The sequence below is a fragment of the Cucurbita pepo genome, chromosome LG03 (assembly GCF_002806865.2).
Source record: "Cucurbita pepo subsp. pepo cultivar mu-cu-16 chromosome LG03, ASM280686v2, whole genome shotgun sequence".
Classification (NCBI taxonomy): domain Eukaryota; kingdom Viridiplantae; phylum Streptophyta; class Magnoliopsida; order Cucurbitales; family Cucurbitaceae; genus Cucurbita; species Cucurbita pepo.
In genome coordinates, this window is record NC_036640.1 from 12,454,595 (window position 1) to 12,477,988 (window position 23,394).

General features: G+C 34.8%; 4 protein-coding genes, 2 long non-coding RNA genes and 1 pseudogene across 11 annotated transcripts in view; 4 read left to right on the forward strand and 3 right to left on the reverse strand.

The window, feature by feature from the left end:
• Positions 1 to 376: 376 nt before the first annotated feature.
• Positions 377 to 2,393, reverse strand: LOC111790931 (60S ribosomal protein L37a). The gene is made up of 5 exons (XM_023672065.1): positions 2,311 to 2,393; positions 1,788 to 1,827; positions 1,390 to 1,478; positions 727 to 809; positions 377 to 625 (listed from the first exon to the last, which is right to left on the reverse strand). Exons 1-5 carry the CDS (start codon positions 2,311 to 2,313, stop codon positions 562 to 564), a joined length of 279 nt encoding a protein of 92 aa, XP_023527833.1. The 5' UTR covers positions 2,314 to 2,393; the 3' UTR covers positions 377 to 561.
• A 1,049-nt stretch (positions 2,394 to 3,442) lies between these two features.
• Positions 3,443 to 5,825, forward strand: LOC111790933 (annotated as a pseudogene).
• Positions 5,826 to 6,523: 698 nt separating this feature from the next.
• Positions 6,524 to 8,640, forward strand: LOC111790934. The gene is made up of 4 exons (XR_002814593.1): positions 6,524 to 6,629; positions 6,792 to 6,903; positions 6,993 to 7,148; positions 8,513 to 8,640. It is a non-coding gene; the product is annotated as an uncharacterized LOC111790934 (long non-coding RNA).
• Positions 7,165 to 9,108, reverse strand: LOC111790930 (RING-H2 finger protein ATL51-like). Its single transcript, XM_023672063.1, has 2 exons — positions 8,060 to 9,108; positions 7,165 to 7,436 (listed from the first exon to the last, which is right to left on the reverse strand). Exons 1-2 carry the CDS (start codon positions 8,893 to 8,895, stop codon positions 7,388 to 7,390), a joined length of 885 nt encoding a protein of 294 aa, XP_023527831.1. The 5' UTR covers positions 8,896 to 9,108; the 3' UTR covers positions 7,165 to 7,387.
• On the forward strand, positions 8,832 to 9,408 carry LOC111790935. Its single transcript, XR_002814594.1, has 2 exons — positions 8,832 to 8,923; positions 9,129 to 9,408. It is a non-coding gene; the product is annotated as an uncharacterized LOC111790935 (long non-coding RNA).
• A 726-nt stretch (positions 9,409 to 10,134) lies between these two features.
• LOC111789703 lies at positions 10,135 to 21,536 on the reverse strand. Of its 6 annotated transcripts, none has more exons than XM_023670364.1 (20): positions 21,212 to 21,536; positions 19,635 to 19,693; positions 19,277 to 19,356; positions 19,117 to 19,194; positions 18,958 to 19,017; positions 18,735 to 18,839; positions 17,582 to 17,692; positions 17,070 to 17,111; positions 16,226 to 16,399; positions 15,994 to 16,133; positions 14,874 to 14,971; positions 14,678 to 14,784; positions 14,542 to 14,584; positions 13,945 to 14,036; positions 13,630 to 13,678; positions 13,133 to 13,203; positions 11,810 to 11,929; positions 11,613 to 11,698; positions 11,349 to 11,394; positions 10,135 to 10,516 (listed from the first exon to the last, which is right to left on the reverse strand). In XM_023670364.1, the coding sequence occupies exons 1-20, from the start codon at positions 21,487 to 21,489 to the stop codon at positions 10,484 to 10,486; spliced, it is 1,872 nt and encodes a 623-aa protein (XP_023526132.1). In that variant the 5' UTR covers positions 21,490 to 21,536; the 3' UTR covers positions 10,135 to 10,483. The 6 variants fall into 6 exon arrangements, with proteins under 6 accessions (XP_023526132.1, XP_023526131.1, XP_023526137.1 ...); XM_023670363.1 differs by having other exon boundaries at positions 10,135 to 10,519; XM_023670369.1 differs by having other exon boundaries at positions 10,135 to 10,519; positions 19,635 to 19,839; positions 21,212 to 21,341.
• Positions 21,537 to 22,975: 1,439 nt separating this feature from the next.
• LOC111789973 overlaps positions 22,976 to 23,394 on the forward strand; it is a 3,280-nt gene continuing 2,861 nt past the window's right edge. The window contains exons 1-2 of the mRNA XM_023670716.1: positions 22,976 to 23,223; positions 23,301 to 23,350. Of these exons, the coding sequence (XP_023526484.1) occupies positions 23,095 to 23,223; positions 23,301 to 23,350 (179 nt within the window). The 5' untranslated portion in view covers positions 22,976 to 23,094. The remainder of the gene's footprint in view (positions 23,224 to 23,300; positions 23,351 to 23,394) is intronic.

Below are 23,394 nucleotides of genomic sequence, written 5' to 3' on the forward strand. Positions count from 1 at the left end.
AGATAAATCAGAACACTTGAAAGCCAAAAAGATCCCCTTTTTTTTTTTTTTTTTTTTTTTGCTTATTTTGCTTATCCATTATTAGACAGTACACAAACTTTTTATTAGACAGTACACAATTTGTTGGAATGATTTAGCTTTTGTTAGACGAGACTCTCCACTTTGAACATAAGCTCTCATATCTCTCATATCTTTGCTCTCCAAAATAGTATGATAAATCAACTTTGATCTCCACAATAGTATGATATATCAACTTTGAGCATAAGCTCTCATAACTTTAATTATAAACTCATGATCATTCTCTAAATTAGCCGACGTTCGTGACATTTAAAAACAAATAAAAAATGTTGTGCTGTTGGGCAAAAAAGAGAGTAGACGGGTCTAAAAACTCCAGGATAATTAGAAATAATGTGGCCAAAAAGGCAGAGCTAGTTTATAAGCTCTGGGGTCACGACATGAAATAGAATTCAAATGGGTACTCAAATTTCATCCAACAATCTTCTTCCAAGAACTCTACACTAAACAGACCAGTAATGACTCGAGACAGAACAAAATCGAACTTTAACTCTCAGTCTGCTCCCTCAACCTTCGGATTGTGCTCCTAACGGTCACCGCACTTGCCGTGCTGCCCAAAACAAAACAAAGAAACAGAATCAATCAAAACCTTGATCAGAATTTGAAAGCACAAACACATCATATTGCAAAACAAGAACCAACAGCACTCACTTCAATGTGTAGGCACCTCCGGCTTTCACCTTTCCACAGTCCTTGCAACCCCATATCCCAACAGCCTTCCTCTTCACGGCATACTGCAAGGGTTCAAAACAGCAATCATTGATTGTAATTGTGAAATAAATTACTATGAACACGTACATGTTCTCATCAGAATTTATCAGAATCTCCATAAAACAACGAGGTTTACATGGTCGATTTTGTAACGTACAACAGAAATGTCAAGGTTCGTCAAAATTTGCAAGAATTATGGGCAAAAAGATCAACAATATGGATAAAAGTACAAATAGCCTAGTAAGCTTCAATCACGTGGGGAAAAATTATGACCCAATAATTCTGCATTCTTTTCACAGCATACCCTAAGTGTTTCGAACAGAAATCATTATTTAGATTCACGGAATAAAACCCGTATGAACATGTAGCTGTTTTCATCTCATAACATTGATAAATTCAATGGAAATGTCTATAATTTATCAAAAGCTCTAAGAACTATATACAAGAACAAGTGGGTTGTCGATCCAATTATTTACATCTTTTAGGAATATTCATTGATGGATATCCAAATTCCCATGTTACTGAAACCTAAACATTTTCCACTAAGACCAGATAATTCCTTTGTCAGTATATCTAAACTCTCGCATCATCATGGAAACTTACCTTTCCGCAGAACTCACAGAAGTATTTGCTGTGCTGACTGACTTCCATCTTCTTAATCTGCTTCCTCAGACTAGCACCATATCTGGTACCTGTTACAAAAGACGCAGAATAAGCCGATGAACATAACTACACAGCATAAAGTACGCAAAAGAATACTGTAAGCCTTTAAAAACATCAAGGAGAAAGCACGTTGAAAGATAGAGGAAGAGGAGGCTCTTGAAAAGCTACCAATTACTTCAAAAAACAAATTATAGGACGATTAATCAAACCATATGTGAATGTCTACTCTATAAATCATCAGACAAGGATCTAAATTCCACATTCATACGTAGGTCTAATATCGGAAGTACGAATTCTATTTCGCCGTAAATAAAAAAACATGAGACGCTAGAACATACCGTATTTGCCGACAATTCCAGCCTTCTTGGTTCTTTTCGTCTGCGATTGTACAGGAAATAGAAATGAACACAAGTTAGAGAAATGTAATAATCGCTTCAGAACACGTAAGGTGGTAAACTAAAGTTAAGGCACAAAGCCTCGCTAAATATGTTATCCCAAATTCTCATCAATTCTCTCTGCGAAAGGTGCTGAAACTAGAACAGCAGTGAAAATAACGAAAATTCGTGAAAAATAGAGAACTGTAAATCCTTAACAACTTCTCGACATTAAACAATGCTTAAACTACGAGAGATCCATGAAATCAAATCGATAATCTGCTACCATAAAGCGACCTAATAGTTCATTTTCCTTTCCAATATTTCATCAACCAGAAGAACAAGCCTCGAGTTTTCGCTTCTTGTTCACTAATCTCTCCTCGCAAATTAAATCCTACAGACATCTCATCTCGCCTACATAACTTCAGAACACTAGAAAAGTAAAGTAGTCAAGAAGAACATGAAACCAGCAAGAGAAAAGGAGTACCATTGTTGAGGCTTGGATGCAACGGTGACACCTCTAGAGATACGCTGGTGCAGACTGAACGGCCAAGCAAGGAAACCCTACGTTATCTCCGGCTGATTATATAGCCCCCGCCAAATTCCGATTGTCCGTCTCCGGCCCAACTTTGTTAAGAATTGGGCTTTGAGCCCTTTCTTTGGGTTTATTGGGCTTAGTTGAAGTTCTGGCCCATTTAAATAAAGTATTAGTTTATATATTTTGAGTTTGTACTTATATTTTAAATATTTAAACTTAAATCTCCATCATTTTAATAAATTTTAAAAGTTCAGGTCTTAGCTTATGATTGTTTTTTTTTTTTATATATTAAAAAATTTGTTTCTAACGATTACTTTTACAAAAAATTGATAATATATTTATTATTACGTAATTTCAATTATTGTAATATGATAAGACTGTGGTTTGGGTTATGTTGACTTTTCTAAAAATCGAAACTTAAAGTCCGTTCATAGGTTGACATCTTTTTTATCGGATCAGTCAAGTCAACTAAAAATACAGTCATAATCTGTCAGCATTTAGTACAACATATTGCTAATTTGAATTAGTCAAAATAATAAGTTAATATTTAGATAATATATTAGTAATGAATATACGTATTAGTAAGTTAATATTTTTTTCCTTTATAATTTGATTAATAGTATATTTTATTTTTATTTGCAAGGATAGCTTGTATCTGAATATGAATGATTTAATCTTCGATCTCAATTCTATTTTTTATTTGTAACTCTGTATTGTTCCTTGAGTAATAATATTTTTAGATATATTCACACCGTAGATATTGTGCCAATAATCCAACTTTATTTAAAGGTTATTATTAATATTAAAAATATTTGACGTGGATCGTGAATGTTTGATATTTGAGATTTAAAAAAAAAATAGTTATTAATATAAAATGCGTGAATAAATATTTAAAATTTTAAATAAATAAAAAATCAATTTCTATGTAATATTCTTATTTTATGTCAAATAACTAAATTATGCACTAAATATGAACATAATTCAAGGGTTGGAAAATAAAATGTTTAAATTTTTAAAAGAAAAAAAAAATTGTTACTCCAACTAACAAAATCCCGCTAGTTTACTTCCCGCTACATTTGATTCGTAAGTTTTCTTTCAATTAAATCCCTGTTTGATCTTCCATGGAGACGATTTGATGATTAGATTCAGTCCTCAATGTGGGTTTTATCGGTTCTTTATGCAATTTATTGGATCGGAAGAAGAAACAGTTTGGTAATGGCTATAATTCTCAGCATTTTCACTTTTTGTACTTGTATGTTGCTGTTTAGGCTTTGATTTCGCTACCTAATTTGGTCGTAATCGTGATTTAACTCCATTATCTCTCTAAATGTTGCTGCGTTAGAGCTCGTACAGTGTATTTCGAGGAGCGTTCTTTCTTTCAGTCGAGACCTCTACGATTGCAGTTTTGGGAAAATCATTCGTATGTAATGATCTGAGAGAGAGCTACAAAGGCTATGATTATCAGAAACTAGAAAGAAAAAATGACTCAAGATTTTTTGTGTTTGGTTCTGTAGATTATACAGAAGAATCTTCCGAACATGGCAGACAAATCGGACAACGATACCTCCGATTGGTAAAACTTTTTTTCTTCATGCATTTAGTTAACAGTTTCGTTTTCCCTGTCTTGATTGTTTGGAAACGGTCGCTCATCTTCATGCTGGTTTGCAGGTTGCCTAAGCCAAAATCTGGAACTGATATGCAGTTCCATGTCAGTGGGGTGCCCTTGACTTAGGTCAGGGTGAGAATGTGGGATTCTGGATTCAGTTACATATTTGTTTTGTTCAAAATCTCTGTGATTTTTAGGTTATCTTTGTTGGATGAAAGTCTCGCATCAGCTAATTTAGGGAATGATCATGGGTTTATAATCAAAGAATACTATCTCCATTGGTATGAGGCATTTTCGAGAAGCCGAAAGCAAAGCCATGAGAGCTTATGCTCAAATTGGACAATATCATACCACTGTGGAGAGTCGTATTCATCTAACAATCTTTATTGTTTTTCGAAGGATATCATAGTAGAAAAGTCGGGCAAGATAGCGGAGTTACTGAATGAGCAATCTGAGGACAGTATAGGTCAATTCCTCAGAAGCATGAACTCGTTGCAAGGTTCTGCCATGGTTTTCAACTGCAAATGTCATGTGAGAATGTGCTTCCTTTAGCTTGTCTTGCTTTCTATCTAGGGATGACTGAAAGTCACATCCCAAATAACCTGTTGAGCAAAGCACTTACTTTCTTTGAACAGAAAATCCTCCCTAGCTGGATTGAAGCCATTAAGGCTTTTCTTACAACAGAAGATATTATCCAACAGGCTGTGGAAATAGGCCTTGTTGATGAATGTATGAGTCTTTGGTCAGTAAGGAAGTGAATGATCCATACCTCCTTGGCGAACCGATTGTGAATTTTGTAAATGATGAACTCAGTGAGGATGATGTGTTTCATCACAAGCCCAGTGCAAGAAGAAAACTCTCTGTTTCTGAATGACAGTTGGCGGATTTGACAATTCAGCCTCCTTCATTGTATGAACTGACTGTTCATTCTATGAACCAGCATGCCATCCGGCCGAGATATGTGGCTGTGTCCCTTTTGAAGTATGCAGAGAAGTGGGTTTTTTCTAGTGCTGAAGGAGATGAAACGTTTCAGTGTGTGAAACAAACCGTCAAAGGGAAGTCATAGAAGCAGTGGAGAGGATAATGCCTTATCAGAAGGGGCTATTCCTTGAAATGCATTATGATATCGAGTGTGTGAAACGGATCGTAAAGCACTTCTATAGAGTTTGTAGTTCAATATTGGAAGGATTAATTGTGATGGCAAAACTGATCGAGGAATTCTTGTTTGAGGTTGCCAGTGACAGAGAATTGGGATCGGTGCATTTGTTTCATTAGTTGAAATGTCAAGTGCAGCATCAATGGGAACCGATAGGAGCTCCGGTGGAATATACAGAGCTATAGATATATATCTGGACAAGCATAGCTACCTGACAGAATCTGAGAGAGAAGAAGTGTGCAGAGGGCTGGACTACCATAGGATGTCAGCTGAAGTTTGTGAACACGCAGCCAAGAACCAGAAAATTCCATTAAGAATCGTGGTCCAAGTGCTAGTTTTGGTGCAATTACAACTTCGCTATGCAATCACAAAGGAAATGCAGGGTTCTGACAACAAATTGATACAGGACGAGGTTGAAAGTGATGGAGGAGTGTTGGCCTTAAGTGAAGGTTTAGTAAAAAATGAAATGGAGAAAATGAACAATAAGGTGATGGAGCTGGAGAAAGAGTGTCATATGATGAGGAAATAGATTGAGGAAGGCTGCAACCACATGGTTGAAAAAGAGAAGACAAGCACGTGGAGAGAAATGAAGAGGAAGTTTGGTTGCATAAACTGCAAATGCCAAGTTAAAAAGTGTGAGATCCCACGTCGGTTGGAGAGGGGAATGAAACAGATTTTGTAAGGGTGTGGAAACCTCTCCCTAGCAGATGTGTTTTAAAGCCTTGAGGAGAAACCCAAAAGGGAAAACTCAAAGAGGACAATATCTGCTAGCGGTGGGCTTGGGCTGTTACAAATGGTATAAGAGTTAGACACCAGGCGGTGTGCTAGTGAGGACACTGGACCTCCAAGGGGGTGGATTGTGAGGTCTCACATTGGTTGGAGAGGGGAACGAAACATTTCTTATAAGGGTGTGGAGACTTCTCTCTAATAGACACGTTTTAGAACATTGAGGAAAAGCCTAGAAGGTAAAGCCCAAAGATGACAATATCTGCTAGCGGTGGGATTGAGCTGTTGCAAAAAGAGAAGGGTTCATCCCAAACTATGGGCTTGACTAACAGACAACTGATCATCTATAAACTCCTCTGTAGTGATTTGATTTCATGCTTCTGCATAGTCATTCAACTGGTCTAACTTGGTGAATAAACCTCCAAGTTTGTGGGCATCAAGCCAAAATTTTCCCCAAGGTAACTGCTCCATTACTACCTTGTTTTTCCAACGTCATGTAACACTGACTTTACAACATGCAGAGTATAGATTTTTGATGAAGTAAGAATGATGCCTAACAGAGCACGGTTAGGAATCACGACTCTCCACAATGGTATGATATTGTCCACTTTGAGCATAAGTTCTCATGACATTGCTTTGGACTACCCCAAAAGGCTTCATACCAATGGAGATAGTATTCCCCATTTATAAACCCATGATCTTTCACTAAATTAACCAACGTGGGACTCACTCCCAACAATCCTCAACAAGCACTTCATTGAGATACCCGTGATAATAAGGGTAAGTGCCTCTATCTTATTGGTTATTTTCTTAAATAATCATCTCTCACTTCAATGAGAAAAGAGAACTACAATGATAAAAGGAAAAGGCTTAGTCATGGAGTTCTTACATTTTACCTCCATTAGTATTTCAAAAATCAATAAATATTCAAGCATGGACCAGAATTCAGGTGAAAGTGATGGAAGGATATCTAGTGGTCCATTTTCCGCAAAATTCCCAAAATCTTTTTCGAAGTTGAGAAGTAGCTTTCAGAACTCCAGTATAGCGAATCAAGGTATGACCTCTCTCTCTCTCTCTCTCTCTTCCTGGGTTCAAAACCAAATATGAAATATTGATCAACATTTTCATTCTCCAAACATGAAGGTGATGGGAAACTCTACTTTTTGTCAAAGAAGTCGCACCTAACTTGAAGCCATTTTTCTTCCTAATTATGATGAAATGATATGATCAAGAGCGAACCCATCTGATAAAGCATCAATCTGTCTCAGAAATGGAGGTTGAGATGCAGGCAGTGTAGTTGTCAGTATTCCTAATTCTTCTTTACTTTTACTAATTTATGCACTTTTTTTTCCGTATTTTATGGATATTGTCCTTGAACTTTGTCTGATTTAGATTAATTTTATTTATAGTCAATGTCTGACATCAGTACAATTGTTGGTGCAAGTTTTGATTTAAGAGCTCAAAACTTCACATGGAAGAGTAGTATGGAGTAGAAAATTTAAAATTTTAAACATGGAGTTTAGCAAAAGTTTCCCTCCTTACATTATGCAATGTGAATTAGGTAGCCCTGCATAAATTCTGACAACTCTGCATAACGCAACAAAGTGAAAGAGCATAATTGACAGTAGAAAAGTGCTAATCATTGAGACAATTCTTAGGCTTCAAATGCACACTGCCTTGAGTTTAAATCTTTATGAAATTCAATAGTTCATGATCAGTTACCCTCAGTAAAATCCCAAAAAATAAAACACTTTACTGAAGCTTTGATGAATATGATGCATGGGCAACATTTTTGAAGAGGCTTGTAAACTGTAAAATGTTCATTCAAAGTCCATCTAGTATGCTAATCTTGTATGAATCTGGGTTTCTTCTGTGATTTCAACAAAATATTACAAAAATAAGAGAATTTTTTTCAAGTTTTGTACAGTTCGTATATCTACTTTCAACTGGGAATGATGCAACTCATTCCTTTCCCATAGTTTGTGTTTGTAAAACCCAGTTTCCCAGTTGAAATAGATCTATTCATTCCCAAGTTGAAAACCCCAGTTTTGTGATTGGAATGGCAAAGCTCTTGAGCAAATAGTTTTGAAGATCCAATCCCCATTTATAATTCATCTTCCTCTACCTCATCCTCACTATCTTGACTGGCTCTCAATATATCAGCAACAGAAACCTGCCCTTGCCATGATAAAGAATTCAAGGAAACTGACCTTCTATACGGCTGAACTTGATTCATTCTGTCTCTTGGCTCTGAATCTTGACAATCTGATGCAAAACTTTGCCTTCGATTCTTGGAAGAAGCATCGCCATTCTCAAGCCCAGAAACAGCAGTTTCTTGCCTCACTGTTAAATCCTGCAAATCTTGAACCACTACAACAACTACTGTGTCATTGGTTCTGTGTTGATACTGAAGAGCAGATGCATTTAGGTGTTCTGTTCTTAGAATTTCTTGTGCTGGGGGTGGGGAAAGATTGGTTGGTGAAATGTTGGAGCGGCAGAGAGGGCAAGTTGAGTGAGATTTGAGCCATGTGTCAATGCAAGGAAGATGAAAGGCATGGCTGCACTTTGGCAGCAACCTTAAGCTCTCATTTTCTTGAAACTCACTCAGGCAAACTGAGCAATCAGTACCTTCAACTAAGTCATCTCCTCTTTTATACTTGCAGACTGTGATGGACTTGATGAGAGCATGATCCAGGCCTGCAGGAGGAGGAGGAGCTTGCAGCTGGTTTTCGTGGCGGATTTGGGTAAGATTTTCTTCATCATCCATTTCCATGGCAGCGTTGGTGGTAGCAGCTCTGTTCCTGCAATATTTGGAGATGATGGTGTAGTAGCTTACCATAATGAAGGCGCTAGCCAAGATTCCAATGATGGCGATGATGAGAGGAGAGAAATCAGTGGCGGAATCGCCATTGCTGCCATAGCCAAAAGGTGGAGGTGGTGGAAAGATGATGTAGCACCACTGAGGACAGTATATGCTACAAATCTCTAAAGAACAGTCCTTGTAAGCATATGGCTGCCATTGATTTGAGTTCCCCACAGAACCCATTTTCCTCTGCCACTAGCAGATCTTGCAGGTACCCCTATCTTCTCTTTTTTCATGTGTTTATGTCTAGGATAGAGAGAGAGAAAGAAGAGAGAGAAAGCGTAACAACCCAAGCTCACTCTGCTAGATTATTGTCCTCCTTCGAACTTCTCTCAAAGTTTTTAAAACGTGTTTGCTAGAGATAGGTCTCCACACTCTTATAAAAAATGTTTCGTTCTTCTCTTCCACCGATGTAGGATCTCGGGTGAAGAAAAAGAAAGCAGAATTGAGGGACTTGGATGCAAAGGGAAGGAAAGTGGGAGGAGGTAGGAAACTGTTGTATCACTCATTAACACTTGTCCTTTCCCTTTACTTTTGGCTTTTCAATTCTTCTCCTTCAGAAACATGTCTTGAACAAAGAAATTGTGTCATTATTAGTTTGTTGTCTAAGTCCCTTGGGTTTGATAAACAAGCTAAATGAGCTCTAAGGAACAAAAAAAGAGCTCACTAAAATAAAGGCAAGAGATTCACATTTCAGATGTAAGTGTAAGTGGTCACGTGCAATCATGTGAGTACTTGACGTGGCCAATGTTTATTGGCTTGGTGGTTGAACCAAAGGAGATTTCCAGAAATGTGCCTTTTGTAACAATAAGGAACTTAATTTTCTACCATGATCTTTTTTTTTTTCTTTTTTTTTTTTAATTTGATTTACTTATTTATCCTTTATAAATTAATTTATCAAGGACAATTAGAATTATTCCTCTCTTTTTTCTTCCTATTTCAAGATTATCTTTATAATGAATATTTTCAACCGAGATTACCCTACACAATCATTTACAAATGTAATATGAGCATTCTATTTGTAAATACGAGCATTCTAACACTAAAAGTTAATCAACGGTTTGAGTTAAATTTTAAAATGCACACTTTCTATATCTCCTCTATTTATAAGGGGAACAACTTAGCTTATAGTAGATGTTTGTGACGGGTGCTTTCGCCTTATCATAATAAAGTCGAGAAGTATGACCCTTCAATTAGAAGGCCCCAATCTCGTGATATGCAGAGCGTGACATTTCCTTTTAGTTAGTCCATCTAGCAATGGGACGAGTTTACAGGCCATTTTCATGTGTGAAGAATGCATTCTGTCCCCACTCACTTAAGGAATGAACCAAAGAGGCCAATGACATAATTATATAATTGATATTGCACAAACAAAGACAGGCAATGTGGCTTTCCTTATCAAGAGACATACCTCTTCCACAGTAAAAAAAAAAAAGGGCCATTTCATCATTTCATGTACCTATAAATAATGTTTGTACAGTAAATAACAGTCCTATTGTAACTGTTATTCTCATTCCTTCCAATTACAATTACACCAAAATAAAATTTGAGGCCTTCATCTACTAGAAAGTTCAATATGATTATGAGGAAGAAACTAACAGGGAAGAGACTATATATGCATTTGTGTCTATGAGAGGTTAAGAGGTACAAAATGAACCTTCAGGATTTATTTGATTTATTAGTTCAGACTATGATGAAACAATTTCAATTACATCTACTTTGCATAATGAATGAATGATGAATATCGACACAATACTTGAATGGCTCTGGTCTATGCTTTTCCTTTCCTTCTATCATCCATTGCCTGCTTCAAGAATATGTAGAATCTAGTAAAAGAACTCAAACCATATGGATAATGATGTGTGTATGAACACACTTTTTTTCCTTTTTGGTACTCAAAAAAAAAAAGAAAAAAAAAATTGCGCCAGGACGACAGAGTATAGTTCAACTAATTAAAGCAAATACTCTCGACACATGTTGAACTCAAGAAAAGAAAAAAAGAGAAACAAAAAGGCATGAATTATCTTAAGTAACTATCAGAACAAAATAACATCTCCCTTCACAAAACAACATAAATTGCCTAAAACCCATGCATGCACAAAGGCATATTGTTCAGGAGAATGTTACAACAGAACAAAACCTTCATAAAAGCATGTTTTGACAATTTTCTTTAAACGTTTTCTCCTGTTCCTTTAGTTTGTTGTTCTCAAAGATGATGTTTTTTAAAATCTCAAAAGTTATTCTTTATCCAAAATCGTGGGTTTAACACCTTTTTATAAGTTGGTTGGTCCTGNAACTCTTCGGAAAACAATCGCATGAAAGAACACGAAGCCTCCCAACATCTACGAGAGGAGGCTTTAGACAGGATTATCACCCAAGCTCCATGGTTTGAGCCTTTGGCCTCCAGAGATAGTATTAAGTGTGTGAAATCTCTTGCAGGTTAATCAAATCGGGATCAATGGCACAGATTTGAAGAGAAAAAAAATACTATTTAAGAAAAGAAAAGAGATGCATACTAGTCAAAGTCTGCATCGATATACATTAATAAATATATCTAAATATGATAACTTCTTAACCGTCATTAATGGTGTCCAAAAATTGATCCTTAACTAATAGATTTTGGTAAGAGAGAATACCTTGCTTTGGAACATTCTCATGGTCAACACAAGTGTATCCCGCATCCTACAAGAAAAATCAGCATCCTAGACTGAATAACTATTAAAGAAAATAGAAATAAGATATTATTCTGAAACTAAAGACATGAGCGGGTATAATATGCTTCTTGTTGATTATAGACAATGCTAAAGAAATAAGAAGGTCATATGATATTCTAAGGTTTATGGTTAGTCTGAAAACTTCACAAAATACAAATGAATCTGTAAGTAGAATGGGAACATTACCTAACATCATAAGCATTAAAAGGAAGAGATGATCCATCAGAACATGTCAAAACAAATTGTGTAGAAATCCCAGGAGGAATTTTCAACTGCATCCACAAATATATAATAGAAAAACAAAACAAATCTTTGGTTTATTTGAAAATAATTTAAACTTGTAGACACCATCATCAGTGAATAGACTACTAATAAAAACATACCGATAACTCCCTTGAATATTTCTCAGCAATGACAACCACTTCTGTATTTCCCATCTTAATTTGGTAACCAGATCTCCTCAAAGAAATAGATGCTGGCTCCCAATTTTCAGACAAATCAATCTGTATGAAATTTGTGGGAAAAGCAAGATGCAAAATATTTAGTATATAAGTCAGTGAAGGCCGTATCTTTAATAGTATCATGTGTTTTATATTCTATTTGATAGTCAAGTTTTATTTCTTTCTACTTCCTTACCAGCCAAGAGGCTGACCCTATAACAAATAACATCATTGGTGATTGATCTACAGGTTATGAATTTTCTTTTATTTATCTTTTTGGTGCGTGAGCGGAGCTTCCCTCCGTTGGCTAAGATTTTTTTTTCATCCAAATAAAAATGAAAACACAGTTTGTGAGTTATGACCTTTTACGGGTCTCTCTAGATTAAAATTGAAACCTGGTTGAATAGTAAGCTAGAAAATGTTTTCAAGACAACATGGGAGATACATATAAAAGAAAATTACAGTTCAAATGAAAATAAATCCTATAAAGATAAAAAAAATTTCACTTTTTTGGATGTTGTTCTAAAACTGAAGTGGCAGAGTGGGTAAGCAACTGAACTGAAGAGGCATAATAGGTAAACAACTCAAGAATGTATATATGTACCCATAATGCTTTCTTTTCAAGTGTTGAATTCACCAAACATCATATTCCTAAAAGCTTGCATTATAATACGAAGTTAGCTGATCGCTAACATCTTAGACCAAAACTTTAGATGCTAGGTGAATACTTTTCAAAGATTTGCAGGAAAAATGGAATATTAAATCCTAATCTTGAACAAGTGTCAATATTAATATTTCTTCACAACCAAGTTAGAAAATCGTCCAAAAAAAAAAAAGATACCCACACAAACTTAACTAAAAAAACACTTCTCAAGTCACAAAAANAAAAAAAAAAAAAAAAAAAAAAAAAAAAGAAGGCACAAAATCAAGTAGGTAAAAGAAGCATTTACATTCAACATCAATATGTCCAAATCTATCAAAAAGCATACAATGTAACTAGAAAAGGACTATGCAAAATAAACGAAAAAGAAAAACTAACTCATAAAACCACTAGAATGTCAACAACTAGTTACAAATCTTCTAGAAAATGGAAACCAGAAAATGGATGCTATTAATTTCACAATGAGTTTTAGTTCAGGGCTCAATCTGACAAAATGACAAATTTGAAGTTAGATTTGACTCACTCAGTATAGGGCTAAGAAATAAGTACAACCCCAACAAGGAATGAGATTTTCTAGAAGATTTACTTATATCAGATAAACCTACCAGTAAAAGAACAGTAAACGTGGCTTGACCCTTCGAAAGATACGTGTCAATCTCCAGTTGCATGTCCGGATCTATAACATAACTAATTAGAAAGCTCGGGATGCACAATAAAAATAGCTGAAATAGAACAACATTAACCAACCAACGAATCAAAATAATTTATACAAGATAACGTGATAGTTCAAACATTTGTTGTTAGCCAAAGGCAAGGCTTTTAAGAAAAATGTATATATTTATCTTTAAGTAATGATCTTTCGGCCCACGAAGAACTTGTTCCAACCTTCCATCACATTCTCCTCTCGGAGGTACAGATAAACACACTGTTGTAAAATTCAATTCAGACTCGAGGCAACCACATAGCAAACATCTCATTAAGCATGATTTTGCTAAAATAAGCAAGCACTACAGTCCAGGGAAGCAATTAATTTAGCAACCTCAAGTATATACATACAGGGTCACAACTTAGATTGATGTTTTTAAAATTTTAATCAACTTACCACATTTTATTTTGTGCTGATCATTAGCAAAAAGCTTTACCAGCTCCCCCTGATGATTGGAAAAGAATTTAGAGTAAAGAACAGGAAGACTGTCAAATCATAATAAATCACAAAGGTTTTCACAGAAAAAGTGATAGGGATCAGGAAAGGAGGAAACTTGAAAGAGAACTACTTCAAGTTAAATACGATAAGATAAGAAGTCAAAAATAAATGCACGATCCTAGAAGAAAACTGGATGGCCTTTCTTAATTTCAAATATTAATAGCATGTAAAAATAAAATTTCTTCACAATTCGAAGTTTTCTTGGTAGAAAACCTGATGGCCATTTTCATCCATTGGTATGCACTCAACAGCAAGTAGTTTATCAACATCATCAGCTCCAACAACATATTCTGGATTTGTAGCTCCTAAATCAAAAATACCATTCAAAGATCAGTAATTTTTCTAGAAGTAACTAGTAACAAAGAGTGTCAATAAAAAGGACAGAACAACTAGAGTGCTGTTCTGGAACTATGTGATTCAACTGTGTTTCAGGACTTCAGATGATAAGAACAAGAAGATATTTTTCAGTTTACAATAAAGTCAAATCATATGCTTAATTATTAGAATATGAAAATTTTATTTGTTCAGTTTTTACGTGGTAGATACAACCTACTCAAACATTATCTGTTCTATAGGTTCTAAAATTATATCCTTGAGTTCTAAATTCTTTTTACAAGGTAGCTGGAGCTATCTTTTATCATTGTTTTTCATTTATTTTGTGTGTCTTACCCTACTCATATTATGTTGAATATTTTTCAGTTCAATAATAAAGTTTTCTTCCTATCCAAAAAGAAAAAGGGAAAAAAAAGAAGAAATAAACGTAAAAATGTCGTCAGATGAATCCTGCAAAGCTGAACTCATTTCCATTACCTTCAACATACTGCCTTGTGCCATCCTCAAGATGCCAAATCCACTGACACAAATTCATATCATTGATTCATGAACATTCCATATGTATTCTAAAATATATGTTGACCTTTATTTAAATGATAGCAGAGCATGTCACCTGAAATATACAGAGAGAAGTCCCTCGAGTAGGATATCCGCATGCAAGAAGTTTGCTCCCTGGTGTGGCCTCGCCAACTATTTGAAAATTCTCGATGCTAGGTCCCTCTAATTAAAACTTCATGTGAGTATTCATGTCTAAGTACTGATTAATGTGTCGTGCATTGATCACCTTCTAAGAGAAATGGAGAACTCACCAACCATTACAGGGTGGTTATATCTCTCATCAGTTGTATAAAATTGCAAGTCTACAGCATCATCATCAACTGGAGGGGTAAAAGCACCAGGCATCTCCCTAAGATAATATGTTTTTATAGTTGAGAGATAAAAGAGGACGTCCATAAGGTAGTGCAGGAATCACAACTTTTTTATAAAGGTGTTTGTACATTGCATCATATTTTTATGCTAACAACTAAATTCAAACTGAAAGGTAATATAGTTTTGTAACAACAGGTTTTCAGTTGAAATCAAACAAACATGGCTGCGTAGTTAAAAAAAAAAAAGGATACTCCAAATCTAGGATAAATAAAATGAACGGTTCAATGAAAATGGGCGAGGAAAAAAATAAAATAAAATAAAGAAGAAAAAACAAAATGAGTTCAAGAAAACTCTTCAGGTCTTATAGGCAGGCTTATGGTTGTTCCATGTGAAAATTGTTTGGCATAAATTCAAAAACATTTGGTGTACATTAAAAGAGTGACCATAACAATGAGTGTTTTGGCATGGAGCCGAGAGGCACTATATTTCACGTTAGCTGGCCAAGTGATTGTCATACCATTATGATGCTCACTTTAAGATATGTTGCTCGAGTTCCCTAGGTGCACTTTCGACTTAATCTTAAGACACTAAATTTATGATTGGTTGTCAGTTGCATAGTTGCATGAGTGTCCATGGATAGGCTAGGAAGGTTGAAATGCCTTGACCAAACCTAATTGTTTGGGATTTATATTCCTTCAACTCAAAGAACTATTAGCGGATTATGAACCCAATCCAACCCAATCATAAAATAATTGAGTTGGGTTCGGTTCGGATTATTTTGGTTATTAACTAATACCTTTGTTGTAAAAAAAACATAAAATGCCAATCTCCAAAAATATTCGTTCAATGAAATTAAAATAATATACATACATAATTTTATTCTTAGTAAAAAAAAAATATTTTTTTAGTTAACAATAAGTCCAAATGGTTTCATTCAACAAAACTAATTTAAGGTGAATCCATAAAATAAAACCCAACTCAGAGTTGGATTGGGTTGATTGTGTACCGCTAGTGTTAGTCTAACTCAAGGCATCCACACCAGAATTTAGAATGTCATACCTGCCATTATTGAAGAAAGGGTCTGGAGAATTGTCGTTGCTGACAGGTTGGTACATATTAGGTCTTAGACTAAAGTCTGCTGATCCTGGAATGTTATTTTGTATCCTAGATGTAAACACATCTTCAGTTGTTCTCAAATGCTGCATGCAACAGGGATGAGAACTAAATGAGTGGGATGTTTGTAAAAGCAAAAGGAAAACATAGTAGCCAAGGAAGTAAAGAGTAACCCTACCTCAGCTTTCGGATGAAGTTGGTATTTTGAAGTCCCCATATCAGTAATCTCTCTCTTTTGATATTGATATCCACTTTCAACGAACTTAAAATCAGTACTCTCTCTTTTTTGGTATGGATTAAACCCCCTCTTCAAATGATTATCAGCAAGCGATGATTGTTCTCCAATTTTTTCCTGTGATGAAAAGAAGCACAACTTTTATTACAGTAATTTATTAGTTTCAACTGACAGTTATTGAGAGACAATGACATTGCTAAAAAGAAAAAAAAAAAAATGGAGGACGAAAAGTAGAGCTGTTGACAAAATTGCATTTCTGGCTTTAAGAAAATTGGTCCGAAAAACATTTATACATTTTTCCAAGCTAAAATCTTAGTGAAAAAAAACATTTATACATTTATAAATTTAACAAAATTGCATTTCTGGCTTTAAGAAAGTTGAATGTCTGGCTTAACAAGAAGGCAGTCCAGTAAAACGTTAATGTAATTGGATGATAGTTTAAAATTTTTCATGTTATTTCATAAATAAAAATAATAATAAATAAAAAACCCTCAAAANTTTTTTTTTTTTTTTTTTTTTAATGGAAGAGCAGTGAAATTTTGTACTATCAACATTTTCTCCCATCATTAAATATTCTGTTGTTTCTCAATCCATTTGACACAAAATTGCCATTATAACATTGTAGAGAAAAGATTTCAACATTTTATGGAGAATAAATAAATGAAGCAATAACAAAATGAATGCTAGTAGATGAAGTTGCAATCATATACAGCAAACGTTTTACTATCTTGGTTGGGCAACTTATAACTGAAGGAAAAGCAACAAATTTTAATATTAGCAAGCTTACATAAGAAGTTCTGATCTTCCACTGCAACTGATCATGAAGAAGCTACAAAAATTTGAGGAAAAATAAGAGGTGACGCAAAATGAAAGAGAAGGAAGAAAGTATTACAAAAAAAAAACTATTCTTCTAATCTTTTGTTTTATAAGAAACAGATTTTACAAGTACATACAAAAAAAAAAACCCACAAAATGCCCACAACTACCTACGAGTATAAAAGATGTTGCAATATTTACACAAACTAATCGATCGAATTGGCCAGTGAGTACACATTACACACTACTCCTCTGCCATCAAACACACACTCACAGAATAAACTAATTTTGACTTGGGAGCATTCTTTAATTAGGTCCAAAGACAGATTAACGCCACTGAGTGAGCACATGAATTTCATGCATTCCGCTTCAAGATTTCAAACAAATTTATTTCAAGGAATCCGTTTGGAATAAGGCTATTAGCAAGATAGATGAATTGCAGAAGTCAGAATTAGTCTCAAGCTTTATATGCAGAGAATTTACCTTCACACTGTTAGTTATAACAGAGGCATTCATGACATGGGGCCAAATACCGTACTCTCCCAAAAGCCCAAGCAATGATGACGTGTAGTGATATCTCTCATCATCCACAGCCTATTGAGAATGAAACCACTCAAGATTGTTACCATAAGCGGATATAAGATACTAACAACCTATTTTTACTTTATTTTTTGAAAAAATATACTTAGTCCAAGAGGCTTGAGTTTAGTGGTATTTAGGTCCCTTAGTTTTCAAACTCAACAATTTAACCCGATTGGATTTAGTAGCATTTTTTGTTTGTCAGTTTTTCCATGAGTTACTAACCGATATTTTTAATAAAAATATTTTTTCTAATTTTTAATTATTAAAGTTATATTATATAAAAAATTTAATACTTCTAGTCTTTTTCTCCCTCTTCTTCCTCATCTTCTTCTTCTTTTCTTTCTCCATCCCTCCTCCAAACCTTCTCCTTCTCATAGCTGTCATCGCCATAAGTCACCATTCGCTACCACCGTTTGTCATTGTTGACCACCACCATTGTCCGCCTAAAAGAAAGTTGAGAAAGGAGGGGGAACGGAAAAGAAAAGAAGAAGAAAGAAGGAGAAGCAGACAATAGCAATGGTCGACAACAGACAATGGCAGCGAAGGGCAACTGATGGTGATGGCAACCATGAGGGGGAGAATATTAGGAGGAGGGAGGGAGAAAGATATTAAAAAGTTTTTTTATTTAATAATTAAAATTAGGAAAAAAAAAAAAAAAAAAAAAAAAAAAAAAAAAAAAAAAAAAAAAAAAAAAAAAAAAAAAAAAAATGAACCTAAATGCTGTCAAACCAACCCTCTAGCACCTAAATGATACCAAACCAAACTTTAGGGACCAAAAGAGCTTCTTCTTTTTTTTCTTTTTTTTTTTCTTTTTCATTGCTCCCCTGTCTGATGAATATGAACTAGAAGCTTTTTCTTTTTTCTTCTTTGGGTTGATACTTTTATATCTTCCTCTTTTTGGTCAATGAATTATTACTTATTAAGGGTTTCATTTTACCATCATGCGCCCAAAAATATACAGCCTATCAGATTGGAGAGATTGATTAAAGTACGCAGACAAGTTCCATACAAGGTAATAGATGGAAATGACATGGGAAAGAAACTAAAAACATACCTTCAATTCATTAGTCAATTTTAAGTTCACTTCCAGATCCCCTTTTCTGTATCCCAACTCATTGAAGGCAGAATTAATAGCTTCAGTTTGCTTCTCATCAACTGCCTGTTACAAAATGAGAAAAAAAATTGTGTTATCCGAATCATACCGCAAAGAAACCACTTGATTAGGAAAAAGCTGAAAACAGTAGCCCACACAACCATATCCAAGAACAAAGACAAACCATTCTTATATCTGAAAATTTCCTCTCCAGTGCATATTTCTCATTCAACAGTCGTAATTCCTTTCACCACAGAGACTTGTTGTGTAAGGTATAACAGATGTTTGAAATAAGTGAACCATCAATATCACATGAACCTAAAGTCATCTAAGCAATTTATACCTTCAAACAAGCAACTGAAATTTGTTGACGAAGAAGCTGGATCTCCCCTTCCTGTGCTCTTACCCTTGACGACAGTTCCTATGTACAACTTCAAGAACTCTTAGATGTTGCAGACAGCTTAAAATTAAGACCTGAGCAAATTGTACATAGAAGGCCATACCATAGCTTCTTGGTCTTGATGACTATTGACATTCACAACTCTTCTCAGATCATTTGAAGCAAGAGATCCTTCAAAGGTGCCTACACAAATAATTGTGTTAGTTTAGAACTTAGTGGAGGATGATGATAACGATATACACAATGCAGCTGCTATTTCAGCCATTAACCAAACTAACTTCCCTGTTTGCTCCTCCTTAAATTATCAGTTGAGACTAGGTCAAGACAACTAAAAATAACAAGAAAAAACCTATCCAGAACTAAACCACACTATTATTTTCAGTGCCGACTTTAAGCAACCTGCATTGATTTTAGAGAGAAAAAAAATGCAATCCTACCATGAAAGTAGTTCGAGTTGTCACCTTTTTTTAGATGGGATCTTGCAGTGTGAACCCCATTATCATTATGCCCCTGCAAAGAGCTATGAGTAGTCGACATCAGCTTGGAAACTCAAGTTCTTCACTTCGGCAACTTCTGATTGCATCAGCACTAACATTGTCCATCACGATAGAATCTTGCACTCTACATCATTTGATGTCCATTCACCGTAGATGGAAACATTCCACGCTTTATTCATACAACTTTTGTTCATAAGATGATGATTACCATGCATCAAATGTAGGGTATGTCCGTCAATTCAGAATGATGGACAGTGAAATACTACAACACATTAAAACAACTGAAAAATACATATATATATATATATATATATATATATATATATACAGACATATTTTCACTAAAAAAATGTAGCTCTTGCATGCTAGACAGTTCAGAAGAAGCGTGTACTTCCACTCAAATTATTGCAATGTTGTAATAACCCAAGCCCACCGCTAGCAGGTATTGTCTTCTTCGGGTTTTCCCTTTCAGGCTTCCCCTCAAGGTTTTTAAAACACGTCTGCTAGAGAGAGGTTTCCACATCTTTATAAAGAATGTTTTGTTCTCCTCTCCAACCAATATGGAATCTCACAATCCACCTCCCTTCGGGGCCCAACGTTCTCGCTGGCACACCGCCTGGTGTCTGACTCTGATACCATTTGTAACGGCTCAAGCTCACCGCTAGCAGATATTGTCCTCTTTGGCATTTCCCTTTTGGGCTTTCCCTCAAGGTTTTTAAAATACGTCTGCTAAGGAGAGGTTTCCACACCCTTAGAAAGAATGTTTCATTCCCCTCTCCACCCGATGTGAGATCTCACAGATGTCATATCAAAATTATAGAGCATATGTGAAAGGGGGAACACCTAATTCTAAAAGATGGGGAAAAACCAAAAGTCTAGAGCACAAAAGAAGACAGGTTCCTAGTCCCCAATTGAAAAGGGTTGGAATGACACTTCACTAATTATTCCTCACCATCTTAAACCCCTTCTCATGAAGAAATGAAGTCCAAAAGAATTTAATGAAATACTAGTGGAGAATGTTCAATAGTAAAACAAAATTCTGGGCATTTTGATGAATCATTAACCATATGAGAAACGAAATACTCATAATGTTGACCACAGGTCAATGAAAAACAGTAAACAAGAGGGATAAACAAACCAATAACAGTTACAGGCTGGGATTGGAAAGAACAAACAACGGTTGAACTTTTAACAATTCTAAAGAAGAACTCAAATGCCTGATTCAACTCAGCAACCGGATATCAAAAGATCAGAAGGCCAATCAAATTCATATGTACTTATCTCATTTTATCAGTCCAAACCAGAGAAATTGTATATCCATAAACAAAGTCCATATCAGATCCATCTTCACGTTAAGTAAAACACAAAACCGCGACAAAAACAAACAAATCATATTGTATTTTCACAAAGGTGCTGATTCGAATCCTGGAATTCGGCTTCCAAGAGAAAATCCCAGGCTATCGAGAAACATCAAATTTAAANAAAAAAAAATCGAACAAAAATACATTAATTAACAGTAAAATGAACAGTTAAGGAAGTACCCAATGTTGTCAAATAAAACAGTAGCGATCTCGTGCTCCAATTCTTTTGCAGGTGCGAGAACAAAAAAACAATGCCAAATCGAGCTGCTTAAGCGCCAAAAACAGTAGAAATGGCGGAAGAAGAAAGTTGTGGAAGTCAAATGATTGACGAGTTTCTTGAGGAAAACGAACTTCAATTCCTTCGAAATTTCTCGAATATTATAGAGAAAAATGGAACGAAAAATTATAATTAATCGATAATCGGAAGTGAAAGTCCAAATCAAAAGTCTTCTGGCCATCTATGAAACAGCGCTCAGCCGGGTAATTGCGGGAAGAAGATGATTAAAAAAATAATTAAATAATTAATTTGTTCTTCTTTATGAACATTTCCTCGTCGATATTTATACCATAAAAAAAATATAAATAAATAAATAAATGTGTCAAATAGTCATTTCCAAATCCACGGACTTTTATAAAATAATCATAAATAAATAAATAATTAAATGTGGCAAATGTCAATTTTCTTCTATACAATTATAGAATAATGAATATTACATATATATTAGTCAAATATTAATTTTATTTTAAATTATTCAAATTTTAAAAATAAAACATATATTAAATATATAATTATCAATCGTTTAATTTCTAAATTTCCATATTTTATGTTTTCATTATTAAATTTTTTAATTTATAAGTATTTAATATGTCTATAAATTTTAAAAAAAATTAATAAGTTATTAGGCATAAAATAAAAAATAATAATAACTATTTAAATATTTTTGAAAATGCAATAAATATTATAATGAAAATAAAATTTTAAAAACCGAGTTTTAAAGACTAAAAATGTTCCTTGGAAATTGGAATCCAATAAGACATGAGACATGGGCCATAGCAGGATTGAGTGGCCCAGATCATTGACTGGGCCCATTAAATAAGCCCATCACAAAGTAACCTAACCACGTGGCAATATAACAAGTCACGTGAGATATATAAACGACCACTTCCAATAAATATTGGATGGTGGCGGTTTTATTAAATAATTTATTTTTAGCTGCATTGATTTTTATTGTTAAAATCATAGTTATATTGATAATTTTAATATAATTAGTAAATAAATTTTAATTATTTTAGAGAATTCACTCATTTAGCCAGTGTGTCGAGGATGGTTAGAAGTGAGTACCACGTGTAATTAATCACACGTGGGCTAATTTAGAGAATTATCATAAGTTTATAAATAAAATAACAGTATGAGGACTTTTGGAGAAGCCAAAAGAGTCATGGACAATATCATATCATTGTGGAGTGTCGTGATTCCTAACATAATGTCCTAATTGGCACACCAAGCAAATATTGTTCGTTTTACTCATTACTCGTCAATGTCACGATTTTAAAAAGCATTTTCTAAGGAAAGATTCCGACATTTTTTATAAATTAACCAATGTGGGACTCACTTCCAATAATCTTCAACAATCCTCCTTTCGAACAAAGTATACTATAAGTCTGAAGGACCTCTTCTTAATTGAGGCTCGACTCGTTTCTCTAGAGCCCTCGAACAAAGTACACCATTTATTCGACACTTTAGTCACTTTTGACTGCACCTTAAAGGCTCACAATTCTTTGTTTGATATTTGAAAATTCTATTGTTATGGTTAAGTTTAAGGCATGACTCTGATAGCTTTGGTGACAAACAGGTCTGGTTATGAAATTTTATTTAAGATGAGATGACATTAGAAGTCTTGGACTAATAACTAATAACTGAGCAACTGAAACTGTATATAAGCGTGCGCGCTTAAGCGGTTTCTACGAAGGCACTCTTGAAATCTGTGGCTTCATAGTTCTGAAATCGGAGTGAGCTAGAGAGGGAATCAATTGGAGGGCATCCGAATTTGATCCAAACAGAGATGGAAATCAACAATTCTCAGAGAAATCCAAATCCGTTCAACACAGTGAGACTCTTGTTGATTCTAGGGTTCGTTTTCTCATTGCTATCTACCCATACGGTTCTTGCCAAATCTCGCCGTCCGGTCACTGTAAGTTTCGTTCGTCTTCTCCGCTCGTATTTGTCTTTGTCCTCACTCGATTATACTGAACCGTGTCAATTATTCAGGATGCTGAAACCAGGCAAAAGAAGCAGGACTGTTACGCCGATATCGAGAGGTGAGTGTTTCTTTCAAGCTATTTTTAGTTTTTTTTTTTTTTTT